The 19,145-nt window shown below is 39.6% G+C and overlaps 1 protein-coding gene across 1 annotated transcript in view; it reads right to left on the reverse strand.

Annotated features, from left to right (window-relative positions):
- Positions 1 to 1,036: 1,036 nt before the first annotated feature.
- Positions 1,037 to 19,145, reverse strand: part of p3h1 (prolyl 3-hydroxylase 1) — a 36,924-nt gene continuing 18,815 nt past the window's right edge. The window contains exons 9-15 of the mRNA XM_061938157.2: positions 15,704 to 15,846; positions 14,248 to 14,343; positions 11,320 to 11,470; positions 9,506 to 9,623; positions 9,356 to 9,431; positions 5,513 to 5,653; positions 1,037 to 1,374 (exon numbers count right to left, since the gene is read on the reverse strand). Coding sequence (XP_061794141.2) covers positions 1,132 to 1,374; positions 5,513 to 5,653; positions 9,356 to 9,431; positions 9,506 to 9,623; positions 11,320 to 11,470; positions 14,248 to 14,343; positions 15,704 to 15,846 — 968 coding nt within the window. The 3' untranslated portion in view covers positions 1,037 to 1,131. The remainder of the gene's footprint in view (positions 1,375 to 5,512; positions 5,654 to 9,355; positions 9,432 to 9,505; positions 9,624 to 11,319; positions 11,471 to 14,247; positions 14,344 to 15,703; positions 15,847 to 19,145) is intronic.

Here is a 19,145-nt window from a genome sequence, read left to right on the forward strand (position 1 = left end):
AAAATGGTAAAATACTTGAATGGTCTGAATGAGTTGAAATGGTTGGTGTTGGAATTTTCAAATCGGTCGAGAAATGTTGAAGTAGTAACATGTTGAAATGAGAAATGGTATTAGGGAATTCCTGGAATTTCCGGAAAAGCGGGAATTTTTCCAGTTAAAAAAAACAACTTTGTTTTGTCCTGATTAAAAGGAATGTTTTGACGGTGGAACGGCTGAAGTGGGTTGAAAAATGTGGGAGGAGTAGTCGCCAAAAAAAAGGGTGGAAATAGGGCTTTGGAAAACCAGGAATTCTGGAAAATCCTGGAATTTAAAAAAAAAAATTTTACTTGGAAAAATAATATATTTAATTTCCAGGTTGGTGGAATGTGTTGAAGGTGGATTGGTATGAATAGGTTGAAAAATGTGGAAATGGTGAAAGTTTGAAAAATGGCCAATTCATTTTAAATGGGAAAAATGTCCCGGAAAACCTGGAATTCTGGGAAATCTGGGATTTTTTTTGGAATTTGTCAAAGAAAAGGCCGTGATTCCCGAATAGGCTGAAAAGTTTGAAGTTGGAACGGTTTGAATCAAATGAAAAATGTGGAAGGTAGAGCACGCCAAAATCTGGAGAAGAAGAAAAAGTTGAAGTAGTTGAATAATACTAAATACCGGTAGATGAATTTGGTGTAGAAAACCAGATGTGTGAATGCTTTGGAGCATTCACACAAAAATTGTTTCGGAAGAATATGAAATGGATGTCATTAAGTGAAATATAAAGCGTGGAGGAGGAATGACATCATCCGGCCTGAGGACATGGGATTATCTTGAATAGCAGCCAAAGATTGAGGGTCCTCACATTTTGCTGTTTGTGCTTCCTCTTCCAACCGAGAAGATGCTTGCTTTCTTCTGCTGTGTTGACGTTGGCGACACTTAGCTGGGCTTGTTAGCGCCGATCGTGAGTCATTGATTGAAACAAAAGAGATTCTGTTCTTGTGGTCGAGATCCTAAGTCAGGAAAAGGTGCGACGTAAAAGTGTTCAATGAGTACAGTTGGAGAGTATTTTGAAAGTCATGTCATTTTATTAAATAAAATACATTACAAGACGTTCTTGGACCTTAATGTAAAAAAAAAAAAAAATACTACAGATCTTGATCACAACTCGTCTTTGCCATCCTGAGAGTCTGTTGTTGATGTTTTTGGCTGGACTTTGACTGCAAGTTTGGCATCTTTTTGCTCCACTTGCTCATCTTTGTGTTTGACGTCTGTGTTGACCGCTTGTACCTTTTTGTCATCTGCTGATTGAGCCTTCTGCTCGACTTGGCCCTCATTTGACATGAAGTCTGACTTGACGGAGGTGGAGAACATTTCCAGCATATCCTGAGCTTGGATTCTTTCCTGCAAAGGGAGACCGTGAGAGTTAGAAGTTAACAGTTTTAAGGCGGACATCGGCAACCCGCGGCGGAAACCCGCGGCAATAGAGTCACGTGCGGCTCTTTAGCGCCGCCCTGGTGGCTCCATGGAGCTTTTTCAAAAATGTATGGAAATAGGAAAAAAATGCAGTGAAAAATATGTTTTTGTTGTAATATGATTTCTGTAGGAGGACAAACATGACACAAACCTTCCTAATTGTTATAAAGCCCACTGTTTAATATGTTTACGCTTCACCGATGAGTATTTGGCGAGCACCGTTTTGTCCTACTAATTTCAGCGGCCCTTGAACTCACCGTTGTGTGGACTGTGACTCAACAGTTTGTTTACATGTACAACTTTCTCCGACGCTGCTACAGAAAGAGGTGTTTTATGCCACTCCTTCTTTGTCTCATTTTGTCCACCAAACTTTTTATGCTGTGCATGAATGCACAAAGGTGAGCTTCGTTGATGTTATCGTTTTGTGTTGAGTGCTAATCAGGCATATTTGGTCACTGCATGACCGCAAGCTAATCAACGCTAATCGCTTGCCAACCTTGAGACCTCCGATTTCGGGAGGTGGGGTGGGGGGGGCGTGGTTGGGGGGGATTGGTTGGGGGCGTGGTTAAGAGGGGAGGAGTATATTTACAGCTAGAATTCAACAAGTCAATTATTTCATATATATATATATATAAAAGAAATACTTGACTTTCAGTGAATTCTAGTTATATATATATATATATATATATATATATATATATATATATATATATATATATATATAAATATATAAATAAAAGAAATACTTGAATTTCAGTGTTCATTTATTTACACATATACACACACATAACACTCATCTACTCATTGTTGAGTTAAGGGTTGAATTGTCCATCCTTGTTCTATTCTCTGTCACTATTTTTCGAACCATGCTGAACACCCTCTCTGATGATGCATTGATGTGTGGCACACACAAAAGTGCTTTCATCAAATGCACTAGATGGCAGTATTGTCCTGTTTAAGAGTGTCACAACATTGCTGTTTATGGCAGACGAACTGCTTTACGGTATATAAAAACGTGACTGCTGCTGTTGTGTGTTGTTACCGCGCTGGGAGGACGTTAATGAAACTGCCTAACAATAAACCCACATAAGAAACCAAGAACTCGCCCTCGATCATTCTACAGTTATAACTTGATTGGGCAGGCACACTGTTTATATTGTGGGAAAGCGGACGTGAAAACAGGCTGTCGACACGTCACTCAGGTCCGCCTGAATTCCGGGAGATTTTCGGGAGAAAATTTGTCCCGGGAGGTTTTCGGGAGAGGCGCTGAATTTCGGGAGTCTCTCGGAAAATCCGGGAGGGTTGGCAAGTATGCGCTAATCGGCCCCAAGGTTCAATCTTGGGGCCGACTTTATTTAACATCTATATGCTCCCACTAGGACAAATCATGCAAAATAATAACATTGACCATCATTGCTATGCCGATGACACCCAAATCTATGTAGCGCTATCACCAAATGACTATCGCCTCATAGATCTTCTGTGCCAGTGCATTGAGCAAGTCAAACACTGGATGTGCCAACATTTCCTACAACTAAATGAAGATAAAACTGAGATAATTGTTTTTGGTGCTAAAAAAGAAAGGTTTGAAGTCATCCAACACCTTCAATCACTGTCCCTGAAAACCTCTAATAAAGCCAGAAATCTTGGGGTTATTTTAGATTCTGATTCACATTTCGACATTCACATCAAATCAGTAACAAAATCGGCCTACTATCACCTCAAAAATGTAACAAGACTTAGAGGGCTCATGTCAGCTCAAGACTTAGAAAAACTTGTACATGCCTTTATTACCAGTAGGCTAGACTATTGTAATGGTCTCCTTGCAGGTCTTCCCCAAAAAACTGTCAGGCAGCTACAGCTTGTTCAGAACGCTGCTGCTAGAGTTCTAACAAAGACCAAAAAATGTGAGCACATTACACCAATTCGTAAATCCTTACATTGGCTCCCTGTACATCAGAGCAGTGTTTTTCAACCACTGTGCCGCGGCACACTAGTGTGCCGTGAAATACAGTCTGGTGTACCGTGGGAGATCATCTAGTTTCACTTATTTGGGTTAAAAATATTTTTTGCAAACCAGTAATTATAGTCTGCACATAATGTGTTGTTGTTGAGTGTCGGTGCTGTCTAGAGCTCGGCAGAGTAACCGTGTAATACTCTTCCATATCAGTAGGTGGCAGCCGGTAGTTAATTGCGCTGTAGATGTCGGGAACAGCGGGAGGCAGTGTGAAGGTAAAAAGGTGTCTAATGCTTAAACCAAAAATAAACAAAAGGTAAGTGTCCCTAAGAAAAGACATTGAAGCTTAGGGAAGGCTATGCAGAAGAAAACTAAAACTGAACTGGCTACAAAGTAAACAAAAACAGAATGCTGGACGACAGCAAAGACTTACTGTGGAGCAAAGATGGCGTCCACAAAGTACATCCGAACATGACATGACAATCAACAATGTCCCCACAAAGAAGGATAAAAACAACTGAAATATTCTTGATTCCTTAAACAAAGCAGGTGTGGGGAATAGCGGTCAAGGAAGACATGAAACTGCTACAGGAAAATACCAAAAAAAGAGAAAAAGCCACCAAATTAGGAGCCCAAGACAAGAACTGAAACACTACACACAGAAAAACAGCAAAAAAACTCAAAATAAGTCACGACGTGATGTGACAGGTGGTGACAGTACACCTACTTTTAGACAAGAGCAACATTGATGCACGCTTGGTTATGGTTTAAAGTCATACCCAACAATTGACTTTAAACTTTTTACTGTCAACTGTGTTTAGTTTTTTAATGATTTCTGCTGGTGGTGTGCCTCCGTATTTTTTCAACGCAAAAAATGTGCTTTGGCTCAAAAAAGGTTGAAAAACACCGCATCAGAGAATTGATTTCCAAATCCTCCTGCTCACTTATAAATCACTACATGGTCTAGGGCCGAAGTATATCACCGATATGCTCCCACTATATAAGCCCTCTAGATCACAAAGATCTTCTGAGACCAATCTGTTAGCGGTTCCCAGAGTAAACTCAATCAAGGGAGAGCACCATTCAGTCATTATGCAACAAATAGCTGGAATAAACTTCCTGAAGATGTCAGACTTTCCCCAACTCTGAATACCGTATTTTTCGGAGTATAAGTCGCACCGGAGTATAAGTCGCACCTGCCGAAAATGCATAATAAAAAAGGAAAAAAACATATAAGTCGCACTGGAGCCCGGCCAAACTATGAAAAAAACTGCGAGTTATAGTCCGAAAAATACGGTAGTTTTAAAACTAGACTTAAAACTTTCAGCTAAATCTTTTAATCTTTTAACTTTTAACGTCTGCACTGTTTTTATTTTTATTGTCTGCATTTTAATTTTGCTTTTATTTTCTTTCATTTCACTTTGTTGTCTGTGAAGCACTTTGAGTCTGCCTTGTGTACTAAAAGTGCTATACAAATAAAGTTGCCTTGCCTTGCTAACATGCTATTTAGGCTAGCTGTATGTACATATTGCATCATTATGCCTCATTTGTAGCTATAATTGAGCTCATTTAATTTCCTTTACTTATGTGTATTTAGTTTATTTTCCATGTTTCATGACACATGATCTGTATGTAATATTGGCTGCATTTCTGTTGTTTGTGTGCCATGTTGTTCCAGACCACAGCAAACGTTACCCAGCTTGCAAAGATTGTAATAAATCCATTAGAAGAAGACGTTTCCTTTAACTTGGACACACACATCTATACCTTTGGTCATTGTAAGACAATCATTTCCGGGAGTTATCTCACCCACTGAGAAGTTTTACTAATGTTTTCCAATGTTGTAAAAATGTGTCGAATAAATATTACATTTCAACATTTCTGTCAACGAAGATTTGCGTCAGCCTGTGACACATGGTCATTTTGATAGTAGGCTAATATAGCTAATATAGACACTTACATCATGTGTTGCCATCATTATAACACTTATATAAGTCTTTACATTTGTTTGCGGCTACAGACCGATTACTTTTTTTGTATTTTTGGTCCAATATGACTCTTTCAACATTTTGGATTGCCGACCCGCTGGTTTAAGGGCTTGTCACGTACCTTTTCCTCATGAGCCGGATCCAAGGTAAACCACAGAGCGACAGCACACCTCTGACCCTTGGTGACAGCTCTCACGCCGTGCGGGTTTTCTTTCCCGGCTCCGAAGGCGACCACGCGGCCGCACTGTGGCCGTACGACCGCCTGGAGACACCCCGGGTTAGAAATGCAGAGCAGTATGTCTAAAAGTATGAGCTTGTGTGAAGACAAGTGAAATAATAATATACAGTGGAACCTCAGTTTATGAACCCCTCTATTTGCAAAATTTTCGATTTACGGGTCAAATATGCCAACCGTGTCTCTGTGTATAAACATTTCATTCTGTCATTCCTTTTGTGTCACACCTGCAGGCAAAAAGCACGGCTAAACATTTTTGGGGAGGCGGAGCACTCCACATGCCCAGAACATGACGAGTCACTTCTCAGAGCTTAGGTGTGTGTACTGCATACTTGCCAACCTTGAGACCTCCGATTTCGGAAGGGGGGGGGGCGTGGTTAAGAGGGGAGGAGTATATTTACAGCTAGAATTCACCAAGTCAAGTATTTCAAATATATATATATATATATATATATATATATATATATATATATATATATATATATATATATATATATATATATATATATACACACACACACACATATATGTATATATACACATACATATATATATATATATATATATATATATATATATATATATATATATATATATATATATATATATATATATAAATATATATATATATATAAGAAATAGTTGACTTTCAGTGAATTCTAGCTATAAATATATATCCATCCATTTATCTACTGCTTAATCCCTTCGGGGTCGTGGGGGGCGCTGGAGCCTATCTCAGCTACAATCGGGCGGAAGGCGGGGTACACCCTGGACAAGTCGCCACCTCATCACAGGGCCAACACAGATAGACAGACAACTTTCACACTCACATTCACACACTAGGGCCAATTTAGTGTTGCCAATCAACCTATCCCCAGGTGCATGTCTTTATAAATATATATTTATTTTATTATATATATATATATATATAAGAAATACTTGACTTTCAGTGAATTCTAGCTATAAATGTATATTTATTTTATTATATATATATATATATATATATATATATATATATATATATATATATATATATATATATATATATATATATATATATACTTGCTATAAAGAATGTGGGATTTATTATATTAACTATGAACGATAAAACACTGAATATAAACAACATATGAATGTTGCTCTTTTTCACTTCTCAGACCACCTCCTCTTTTACAATATATAAAATAAATACTTGAATTTCAGTGTTCATTTATTTACACATATACACACACACATAACACTCATCTACTCATTGTTGAGTTAAGGGTTGAATTGTCCATCCTTGTTCTATTCTCTGTCACTATTTTTCGAACCATGTTGAACACCCTCTCTGATGATGCATTGCTGTGTGGCACGCACAAAAGTGCTTTCATCAAATGCACTAGATGGCAGTATTGTTCTGTTTAAGAGTGTCACAGCATTGCTGTTTACAGTAGACAAAAATGTGACTGCTGTTGTTGTGTGTTGTTGCCGCGCTGGGAGGACGTTAATGAAACTGCCTAACAATAAACCCACATAAGAAACCAAGAACTCGCCCGCCATCATTCTACAGTTATGGCGTGATTGGGCAGGTACGCTGTTTATATTGTGGGTTAGTGGACTCAGGTCCGCATGGACCTGAATCCGCCTGAATTTCGAGAGAAAATTTGTCCCGGGAAGTTTTCGGGAGAGGCGCTGAATTTCAGGAGTCTCCCAAGAAAATCCGGGAGGGTTGGCAAGTATGGTGTGAGTTAATTAACTCATATCATGTTTTGCTTATGGTGAAGATTTATATCCAACTTGGAGAAAGCAAACCACCAAGTTTAAGTAAATAGTGGTATTTCAGTTTGAGCACATAATAAGAAAAGGCCGTTTGGTTTGATATTCGCAGGTGGATTGGATCACTTCTTGTAGGAAAAGAGGCTCTAATTGGGACTTCGGAATGCATAAGTGATAGCCCTATCCTTGAGAAGAGACTACCTGTCTAGCTCAAAGCCAAAATTTAAGTTATGCCTTAAATCAGTTGTTTTGAAGACACTTTCAAATGAACATCTCTTTACATGGTCAGGGTGTGTTCTTCTGAATTAACACACACCCAGACGCAGGAAGAAGGAATATAAGTCTGTGGTTCGGCCTCTTCAGGTTAGGAGAGACATTTTTTTTACTTGACCTTTTTCAAGTACTGCAGTCCGGAAGAATGACGCTCGCTTGTAATAAAGCAACTTTTTGTTCAGTAAAGCGTATCCGACATCTCTTTTGATCCAACCGCACTGCCGTGTCGCCCTTCTGCCCGGTAAAACCAGAAATACATAACAGTACCTTTTGCGTTTTTTGCTTTTTGACAAGTTTTGTCCATTTTGCCAACTCCATATTAGTCCCAAAAAGACAGACCAGCGTGAAAAGAAGGAGCGAACTGCTGTGGGTAAAAAAAAAAAAAAAAACTTTTTCTGAGGAGTACATTAATGGCGCTCACAAGTATGGAAGATTCAACAAAGCAGGCTTCATACCACAACAAGTTTTAATTGTGATGAGACAGGATTTTTCTTGAAAAATATGCCAAAGCAGAGTTATTTCACAGCGTTGTCTGTCAGCTCCTTTCTTACTAGTCAGCTCCTCCTTGCCAATATAGTTGTTCAAGTTAAGGATTTTTGTTAGAGATGTCCGATAATATCGGACTGCCGATATTATCGGCCGATAAATGCTTTAAAATGTAATACCGGAAATTATCGGTATCGGTTTCAAAATTATCGGTATCAGTTTCAAAAAGTAAAGCTTATTACTTTTTAAAACGCTGCACGGACGTAGGGAGAAGTACAGAGCGCCGATAAACCTTAAAGACACTGCCCTTGCCTGCCGGCCCATTCACATTATCTACGGCTTTTCACACACACAAGTGAATGCATGCATACTTGACAACTTTAACACTGTTACAAATATGCGCCACACTGTGAACCCACACCAAACAAGAATGAAAAACACATTTCGGGAGAACATCCGCACCGTAACACAACATAAACACAACAGAACAAATACCCAGAACCCCTTGCAGCACTAACTCTTTCGGGACGCTACAATATACACCCCGCTACCCAACCCCCCCCCCCCCCCCCCCCCCCAAAAAAAAACCCGCCACCTCAACCTCCTCATGCTCTCTCAGGGAGAGTGTGTCCCAAATTCCAAGCTGCTGTTTTGAGGCATGTTAAAAAAAATAATGCACTTTGTGACTTCAATAATAAATATGGCAGTGCCATGTTGGCATTTTTTTCTATAACTTGAGTTGATTTATTTTGGAAAACCTTGTTACATTGTTTAAAGCATCCAGCGGGGCATCACAACAAAATTATGCATAGTAATGTGTTCATTCCACGACTGTATATATCAGTATCGGTTGATATCGGTATCGGTAATTAAGAGTTGGACAATATCGGAATATCGGCAAAAAAGCCATTATCGGACATCTCTAATTTTTTGATTCCTGATCATTTGTAAGGGCACCAAAGGGACTTCTATGGGTGTGTGCACATGTTGGCATAGGAGCGCATACAGAGGACAGCAGCTGTTGTTGTTTTTTGGCTTGTAATAAAGAGACTTTTGTGGAGGTTGGGACCTATTATTCATTTTACATTGTTTCTGATAGCGAAATTTGCTTTACTATATAACTTTCAATTTACGAACTCTACTCAAGAACCAATTAAGTTCATAAATCAAGGTTTCACTGTATTGTAATAATAATATTATTGATAATAATACCGTGACGGCTTTGGCATCCAACTCTGTGAAAATGAAATCTCCTCCTTCAAAGTCGTCATTCAGATAAAGAACTGCACTGTTGGACATAAACAAATAGTAGATGCATTGGGATCATTCTATGGAGGACAGCAACAAGGACTGTGAGATCACCTGTAGTCTCTCTGTGTGTACGCAGGAGGTTCCTTTAAACACTCATTGAGCTCCGAGACCAGCAAGCAGTTGTCAACATGGACCGCATGGCTCAGATCTTCACGGTTTTCCTGCTTCTCTGGATGATGAAGAACACAAAATGGTGAAAAACTCAATGATATTTAGCATGCATGATGACGTTGGTATTATTTGGAGGCCTCCTTTTACGAGGGGAGAGTCTACCCAGATCCTTTTGTTTTAAGGCTGTCTAAAATGATAAGGGGTGACTACTGACTAGAACTGAAGTTCAACAATTTATTCTGATAACATGCACAAAAGTTGACACAAACAGGTTTGAATGGCTAATCAAGGTTCCAATCCTCACCTGTGACATGTTTGTTTGTAATTAATGTGTGTGTATAAAAGGTCAGTGAGTTTCTGGGTTTCTGACAGACCATTGCATCTTTCATCCAATGCTGCACAGGTGTTTCTGGAGTCTGAGTCATGGGGAAGGCAAAAGAATTGTCAAAGGATCAGCGAGAAAAGGTAATTGAACTGCATAAAACAGGAAAGGGGTATAAAAAGATATCCAAGGAATTGAGAATATCAATCAGCAGTGTTCAATATCTGATTAAGAAGTAGAAAATGAGGGATTCAGGGAGACCAGCAAAGATTTCAGCCACAACTGCCAGGAAAATTGTTCGAGATGCAAAGAAAAATCCACAAATAACTTCAGCTGAAATGCAGGACTCTCTGAAAAATTGTGGTGTGGCTGTTTCAAGATACCCAATAAGGAGGCACTTGAAGAAAAATGGGCTGCATGGTCGAGTGGCCAAAAAGGTCAATTTTGGTCTCATCACTCCAAATTACTTTGTTCCAGAAGTTTTGAGGCTTGTCTCTGTGCTGTTTGGTGTAATGTAAGCGGGATACTTTGTGACATATGCGCAGAAATGGCTTTCTTCTGGCGACTCAACCATGCAGCCCATTTTTCTTCAAGTGCCTCCTTATTGTGTATCTTGAAACAGCCACACCACAATTTTTCAGAGAGTCCTGTATTTCAGCGGAAGTTATTTGTAGATTTTTCTTTGCATCTCGAACAATTTTCCTGGCAGTTGTGGCTGAAATCTTTGCTGGTCTCCCTGAATCCCTCATTTTCTACTTCTTAATCAGCGTTTGAACACTGCTGATTGACATTCTCAATTCCTTGGATATCTTTTTATACCCCTTTCCTGTTTTATACAGTTCTATTACCTTTTCTCGCAGATACTTTGACAATTATTTTGCCTTCCCCATGACTCGGAATCCAGAAACATCTGTGCAGCACTAGATGAAAGATGCAATGGTCTGTTAGAAGCCCAGAAACTCACTGACCTTTTATACACACACATTAATTACAAACAAACAGTACACAGGTGAGGATTGGAACCTTGATTAGCCTTTCAAACCTGTTTGTGTCAACTTTTGTGCATGTTATCAGATCAAAGTCACTGGGGTATGTAAACTTTTGATCAGGGTCAATTGGGTACTTTCTTTTGTCATCTTGATTTAAAAAGAGTAAACACAGTTGTTTGCCAATAAATAGCTTCACACAACCATTAAGCATGAGTGGAAGAAAGGTTTTTGTGTTATTATTCATATTCTCTGAAGAATGGCCAAGAAATCATAAATTATCCCAGGGTATGTAAACTTATGAGCACGACTGTATATCAGCCCGGCTAGAAGACCGCACTAATGGGGGCAAGAGGGTGAATCTTTGAATGTGTAAACCCTATCAATTACAATATGACATACAGTATGAACAGGACAGTACAAACCAGCATACTACATGTACTTACCTTCAATCGCAGATCGACACACCAGGTGTGAGTAGGAGAAGCACAGCGGAGAAGTCAAGCCAAAGTATGACGCCAAAACCTTCCTCACTTTCTCACTAATGTCGAAGAACGAACGTGCACCCTTCAGGGAAACCTTTCCTTCCTGTGCAAGCTGTTGAATGGACAACACAGGTCACGGTTTGTTTTGGGTGTTGTCATAAAGTCATAGGATTTCAATAAAGACAATATTATAAAAGCTTGAATGAAGCACATTTATTACCTGTTTTCCTAAGTCTGAGATGTTTGTGTGTGGTGTTGCCGGATTGCGATTGAAACCGTCCACGCCCAACCCTCTCCAAAAGTATCATAATTGATCTTTTGATAAAATATATGTCTTGAAGAAAAACATCCTTGCAATTTTTGTTTTCAATAAAGGTTCAAATTAACTTCATTGACATTATATAGATTTGTCGGTCACAACACTCCAGGTACACCTGCACTTTCTCCAATTGATACAGACCTGCATACAAAAGAGCTGCTTTTATGTTACTGCATGTCGCACCTCCGGCCCACATTACACCAGTTTTAAACTCACTGGATTGACTCCCTGTGTGTTTCAGGATCGATGTTAAGGTTCTTCTCATGATTTAAAAATGCTTTTATTGTATTGGGCTTTCTTATCTTTCAGATTTGCTTTTAGCTTTTATCCTTTGAACCCTCGTGGACTGAGATTCTCCAGCACTTGTCTCCTAATCATTACAAAAGTCAGGACACACAGTAATGGGATGGCATCGTTCCACTATTATGGCCCCCGTCTATGGAACAGCTTGCCAAAGGACATCAGGGCTACAGAGAACTTTATTAATTCATTAGTAATTAGTCAATTACAGTATTATTTAGCGCATTATGGGCCTGATATACTAAGATCATAATAGATCACGCTAAACAGCGTGTGCAATCTACAAAATAGCGTGTACTATTAGTGGGCGTGTTACGTGCGATCTACTAATACTGCGTGTACAATTGAAAAGTGGTGCAGACAGCCTTATTTAAAGGAGGATTTTGTGTGTACTATATGGGGCATTACCACAGAGACACTCATTTAAATGAGGATTGTGTGTGTACTATATGGGGAATCACCACAGATACACTCTCATTTACTGCACATTCATTCTATCCTCCTGTGGCGTTTTGCTGTTTTCAAACAAGCTGGAGACATGTACCACTTTTTATGGGCAAACAGTCGTCCAGTGCACGCATCTACATTGACACCACTTTTTTGTACACATAGAACGGATACATTCTATGTTCATCGTCTGTCTTTTTAGCGCGAGAACTCTCTAATAGCCGTATGTGGAACCGTGTTGGTTTGCGGATCCTTTTAAAACTTGCTAAATAAAACGCGAAATAGTGCTCCTAGAACAGTGATGAGTGTTGATGAATCACATTGTGTGTATGTAATATATTTGCATTTTCTCATCCCAGTATTGTGGGTTTTTTTGACAATCAGCATATATAAATTGCACCCTTATTCTGCTCACTTTAGAGTCGCAATCCACTCTGCAAACATTAAGTAGATCAGCTTTATATTTGATTTTAAGTTTGCATATGTTTTAAAACACGCAAACCTTTAGTACATCAGGCCCTATGTTTTTGACGCATTATTGCAATTTTTAATCTCGAACGTTACTATCTCTGTATCCCTGTGAGTTGCCTTGCTCTCTTCTTGTGTTTGACTGGGAGCAACAACACTGCCTCCATAGTAGTTTGGCCGGTATAGTGGGGATAGAATTAATTATATCTATCAAATAGTGTAGAAAATATATAACTTCCATCTATAAGTCAGAAAAGGCAAAAATCATCGTAGGTCCCCACTTAATGCTTCTCTTGCCACATTTTCACTTTTAAAGCCTTATTCTCACTTATCTGGGCTTTTCAAAAGCCTGGTTACCTTTCAACCATAATTCCATCCATCCAACCATTTTCTACCGCTTGTCCCTCTTATCAAGAAAAAAACAACTATTCTAAGATCCTACATTTTTCCTGAAAAAAGTATCAGGGAAAAAAAATAAAATCCAGAAACTTTAGAGGGGTGGTCTTTGTGCTGAAGAACGCTAATTGGTAGAAACTTGGCTGTGGGAGGAGTTCGGCGAGGCCATGGAGCACAATTTTCAGTCGGCTTTGAAGAGGTTTTGTAAACCATCCGACACCTCAGAAAGCTTTTTGCTTTGAGGGCCTGCTCACCTCAAATGAAGGATATAATCAGATAGTAGAAGGAATACTTCAAAGTCCTTCTCAAACCCAATGACACACCTTCCGTAGAGGAAGCAGAGTCTGAGGACACGGATGCGGGCACGCCTATCACTGTGTCTGAGGTAGCAGAGGTAGTCAGCCTGTTCACGGCAAACGTTGGCTTCCACCTAGGTATGGACAGAATTTGTCGACACAGTTAAGGTGTTGACGAAACCCAGTTTGGGGGCCTTAGGATCTCATCCCACATCCCACTGGCAGCCTCATGAAGCTGGGACGTTCAACATATACTGGGGAAGCTTCTGTGACTCAGCACCCCCAAGTCTGAGGCCATGGCTCTCAGCCAGAAAAGAAGCATTGTGGGTTGGGTGTGGCGTCTTGCCTCAGTTGGGTGGAGTTCAAGTATCTCTTGATCTTGTTCACGAGTGAGGGGAAAGCTAGAGCTTGAAATCGACAGGGGGATGTACCGGACCACCGTGGTGAAGAGAGAACAAAACCAGAAGGCAAAGCTCTCAGTTTAGCGGCCTATCTATGTTCCTACCCTCACCTGCGGTCCCAAGCTTTGGGTAGAGACCCAAAGAGCAAGATGGCGGATGCAAGCGGCCAACATTTGCTTCTTTTCCCTCCCTGGTGCGGTGCTCAGTGCAAGTCTAATATTTCAGTATTCAATATTTGATGAATAGTTTACATTCTACAGACCTTCAGAGCCTTTAGGACCGTGACTCCCTGGAACGTTTCACTGGTGGTGTGGGGAGAAGGACTTCCTCGGTATCCATCACCTTTGACAGCAGCAGCCTAGTAAATGCACACATCAATCAACTTGAAATGATGACAGGAGAAACTAATAATGGATGACAATTATTTTGGAAAAACTATATATACCATACTTGCCAACCTTGAGACCTCCGATTTCGGGAGGTGGGGGGGGGGGGGGGGGGGGGTCGTTAAGAGGGGAGGTGTATATTTACAGCTACAATTCACCAAGTCAAGTATTTCATATATATACATATAAGAAATACTTGACTTTCAGTGAATTCTAGCTATATATATATATATATATATATATATATATATATATATATATATATATATATATATATATATATATATATATATAAAAGAGAAATACTTGAATTTCAGTGTTCATTTATTTACACATATACACACACATAACACTCATCTACTCATTGTTAAGTTAAGGGTTGAATTGTCCATCCTTGTTCTATTCTCTGTCACTATTTTTCTAACCATGCTGAACACCCTCTCTGATGATGCATTCTGCTTCGTCTCCTTGTTGTGTGCGCAGTTGTGCACTGCACTCTCTAAAAGCCGTAGATGTTAATGTCACATATGCATGTACAGTAGATGGCAGTATTGTCCTGTTTAAGAGTGTCACAACATTGCTGTTTACGACAGACGAACTGCTTTACGGTAGACGAAAACATGACTGCTGTAGTTGTGTGTTGTTGCCGCGCTGCGAGGACGTTAATGAAACTGCCTAACAATAAACCCACATAAGAAACCAAGAACTCGCCCTCGATCATTTGACAGTTATAACGTGATTGGGCAGGCACACTGTTTGTATTGTGGGAAAGCGGACGTGAAAACAGGCTGTCGACACGTCACTCAGGTGCGCCTGAATTTCGGGAGATTTTCGGGGGAGAAAATTTGTCCCGGGAGGTTTTCGGAAGAGGCGCTGAATTTCGGGAGTCTCCCGGAAAATCCGGGAGGGTTGGCAAGTATGATATATACTACTATATTAACTTATTATTTTGCTGTCTCTCGTCTTTTTGGTCTGCTTCAAGTATAAATTTGAGTTACAAGCCGTCCCGCTGCTCGTTGGCATTAGACTTAGACTTCCTTTTTAATGATATATGTCAAAGTGAACCCTGTAATATTCAACAAAAACATCCAGTTTTGCAACAGCTTTGTTTCCTAAACACTGGAAATAGGGATTCCGATACTGATCATGCATAAGTGAGATCGGCATATACCTATCACATGTATTACCTGTGCATTTTTAAATGTATTTGTGATGAGTGCTATTGACAGTTTAACAATATCAACGCAATATTTAAACTAAATATTTTTGCAATCAGTCAAGTATCTACCAAACATGAAAACATTCAAAGTGTTATTTCTTCAAACAACTCACATTAGAAAGACGTAGCAAGTCCCTGCACTCGTCATCAGTGACTACCCCGTCCAGCAGGACCCGTTGAGAGCCATTCATCTGTGTGGCTGTCATGGTCACCTTGATGTTGTCGTATAGAAGACTTCCTCCTGGAGGAGAAACATCTTTGACAGAACATGAGAATATGATAGCAATTAGGAATAATACAAGTCCAGCTGTTGCAAATGTAAAATAAATATTGACATGACAGTTTCTGTTCTATTTCATGTATGCAATGGTATGTGAGAATGCAACATATTTCTTTCTTACAAGGCAGCAACGAGACAAAATGGTAAATGGATTTTCGACCTTTAAAAAGGTACTCAAGCGCTTTGACACTATTACGCATTTACAAAACCCAAAACCAGTGAAGTTGGCACGTTGTGTAAATCAAATCAAATCAACTTTATTTATAAAGTAATTCGTAAATAAAAACAGAATACAATGATTTGCAAATCCTTTCATTTATATTCAATTGAATAGACTGCAAAGACAAGATATTTAATGTTCCAACTGAGAAACGTATTATTTTTTTGCAAATAATCATTAACTTAGAATTTAATGGCAGCAACACATTGCAAAAAAGTTGGCACAGGGGCATTTTTACCACTGTGTTACATGGCCTTTCCTTTTAACAACACTCAGTAAACGTTTGGGAACTGAGGAGACCAATTTTTGAAGCTTTTCAGGTGGAATTCTTTCCCATTCTTGCTTGATGTACAGCTTAATTTGTTCAACAGTCCGGGGTCTCCGTTGTCATATTTTAGGCTTCATATTGTGCCACACATTTTCAATGGGAGACAGGTCTGGACTACAGGCAGGCCAGTCTAGTACCCGCACTCTTTTACTACGAAGCCACGCTGTTGTAACACGTGGCTTGGCATTGTCTTGCTGAAATAAGCAGGGGCGTCCATGATAACGTTGCTTGGATGGTAACATATGTTGCTCCAAAACCTGTATGTACCTTTCACCATTAATGGTGCCTTCACAGATGTGTAAGCAGTGTTGGGTTAGTTACTGCAAAGCAGTAACTAGTTACAGTTACTAGTTACTTCATTTCAAAAGTAACTCAGTTACTAACTCAGTTACTTACACCAAAAAGTAATGCATTACTGTGAAAAGTAACTATTTAGTTACTTCTTTTTTTCTTTTCTTTTTTTTAAAGCTCCCATTAATGCCCTTTTAGCCTTCATTTCAGTACTGTTATTGCACTGGAGAATAATACAATCGGTTGATCAACTTGACATGCATTTGCATCACTGACCTCTGCTAAGCAATGTGGTCTACATACAACACACAAAGACAAAGATATGTTACAAAGGCCAATTTGTTTCTGGCCAGAACAAATTGACAAAACTATTTTAAATAGCTGCAACATAACGTACATAAGTAACAAACAGCATAATAACAGCATAGATGTAAACCAAGAAAGGCACACACTACATACACAAAGCCTAACCAGGCATTTTCTTTACTGAGCAAAACTCTTTATTGTCGGCCATAAACACATCACCAAAACATTAGTAAAAAAAAATGATATCTAGCAAAAGTGGTCATTTTCTGCAGTACAAACCAGACCAAAAGCTACTTTGTTAAATCAACAGCAGCCACTCGCTCTTTCTCACGTGTGCCAACACTTGCACATATGGCACTTAGCCAGTGATGCGTTTACAGCCACACAAAAAGTCGGACAACTCCAACACCACACATAAAGTGTAATTCCAGGTCGTTACACTATGATTTACCAATCAAATGTGTGCTTATTCTAGTGTCATTTATTAGGAATCTTAATTTATAAATATTAATCATTAAATGCTGTTAGTATATTAAATAAATACTAATAAAAATATATTTTTTACAAACAGGAAGTTGCAGGAATGTACACATGATCCCCTGCTTACATCTCATTGTGCAACATGTGAATGTTTTAATGGGAACTAAATGAAAGGGGTACAAACTATTTCCAAAGCAGGACCTCCACCCAGACAAACAATACAAGTACACAGTTCATGAAAAACAATATTTGTTGTTATTGTCATTGTAAGTGGGCCTAAACACTTATATTAGAAATGGAAATGACTGCTGTCATTTGATTATAATAATAAGAGAATGTTGTCTGTCTATCTGCGTTGGCCCTGTGATGAGGGGGGGACTTGTCCAGGGTGTACCCTGCCTTCCGCCCGAATGCAGCTGAGATAGGCTCCTGCGACCCCGAAAGAGACAAGCGGTAGAAAATGGATGGATGGATGGAGATTGAACTTGTTATTTAGTCAGGTTTGGGACAGGTGTGCTGCTGGTGTAGCCACAGTGTGCACGTCTAAAGTTGCTCACATGGGCTCCACTCAATGCTCAGGGAGTTTTTGCGTTTGCTCACACACATGAACAATTAGAGGGAACATTGATTGACAGAGTGTGTACCTTCAGCGGTGAATGATGAGCAGAGGCAGACTTAATCCTTAAGTGGTGGAGGTGAAGTGGCATCAGAGTCTCTATCTCTCTTTACTAGCTTCGTCGAAGCATGTTGCTTATGTAGCTTGTTTCAGCAGATTTGAATTGCTGTTTTGGGCAGTAGATGGGATCTTTGATCCAAAGCACAATTTACATTTAACTAAAATGTTCTTTTCTTTGTGCTCGACAAAAGAAAAGTAGTGAAAATATCTCCATGTTAGCAAACTCGACTTCTGGCTCCGCCATGATCAGACACGCCCCCCTCCCCTCCCTCCCCACACTCACACACACACACACACAGAGCGCATGTCTCTCTTCTCCGGCTTGTGACACAAGAAGAATCAGAACGATGACACAGCAGCGCTCCGATAAAACACACTTTATACTAGATAAAAAGTAACGTAAAATAACGCAGTAACGCATCATGTAGTAACGGTAACTGAGTTACTGAATATAAAAAATAACGCGTTAGATTACTAGTTACCGCCGAAACTAACGTTACTTTGTAACGCGTTAGTCCCAACACTGTGTGTAAGTTACCCATGCCTTGGGCACGAATACACCTCCATACAATCACAGATAATGGCTTTTTAACTTTGCGCCTTTAACAATCCAGATGGTTCTTTTCATCTTTGGTCCGGAGGACACAACGTCCACAGTTTCCAAAAACAATTTGAAATGTGGACTCGTCAGACCACAGAACACTTTCCCACTTTGCATCAGTCCATCTTAGATGAGCTCGGGCCCAGCGAAGCCGGAAGCGTCTCTGGGTGTTGTTGATAAATGGCTTTCGCTTTGCATAGTAGAGTTTTAACTTGTTTAACTTGCTTACAGCTGTAACGACGAACTGTAGTTACTGACAGTGGTTTTCTGAAGTGTTCCTGAGACCATGTGGTGATATCCTTTACACACTGATGTCGCTTTTTGACGCAGTACCGCCTGAGGGATCGAAGGTCCGTAATATCATCGTTATGTG

Source organism: Nerophis lumbriciformis, linkage group LG03, assembly GCF_033978685.3.
Source record: "Nerophis lumbriciformis linkage group LG03, RoL_Nlum_v2.1, whole genome shotgun sequence".
NCBI classification, from domain to species: Eukaryota; Metazoa; Chordata; class Actinopteri; order Syngnathiformes; family Syngnathidae; genus Nerophis; species Nerophis lumbriciformis.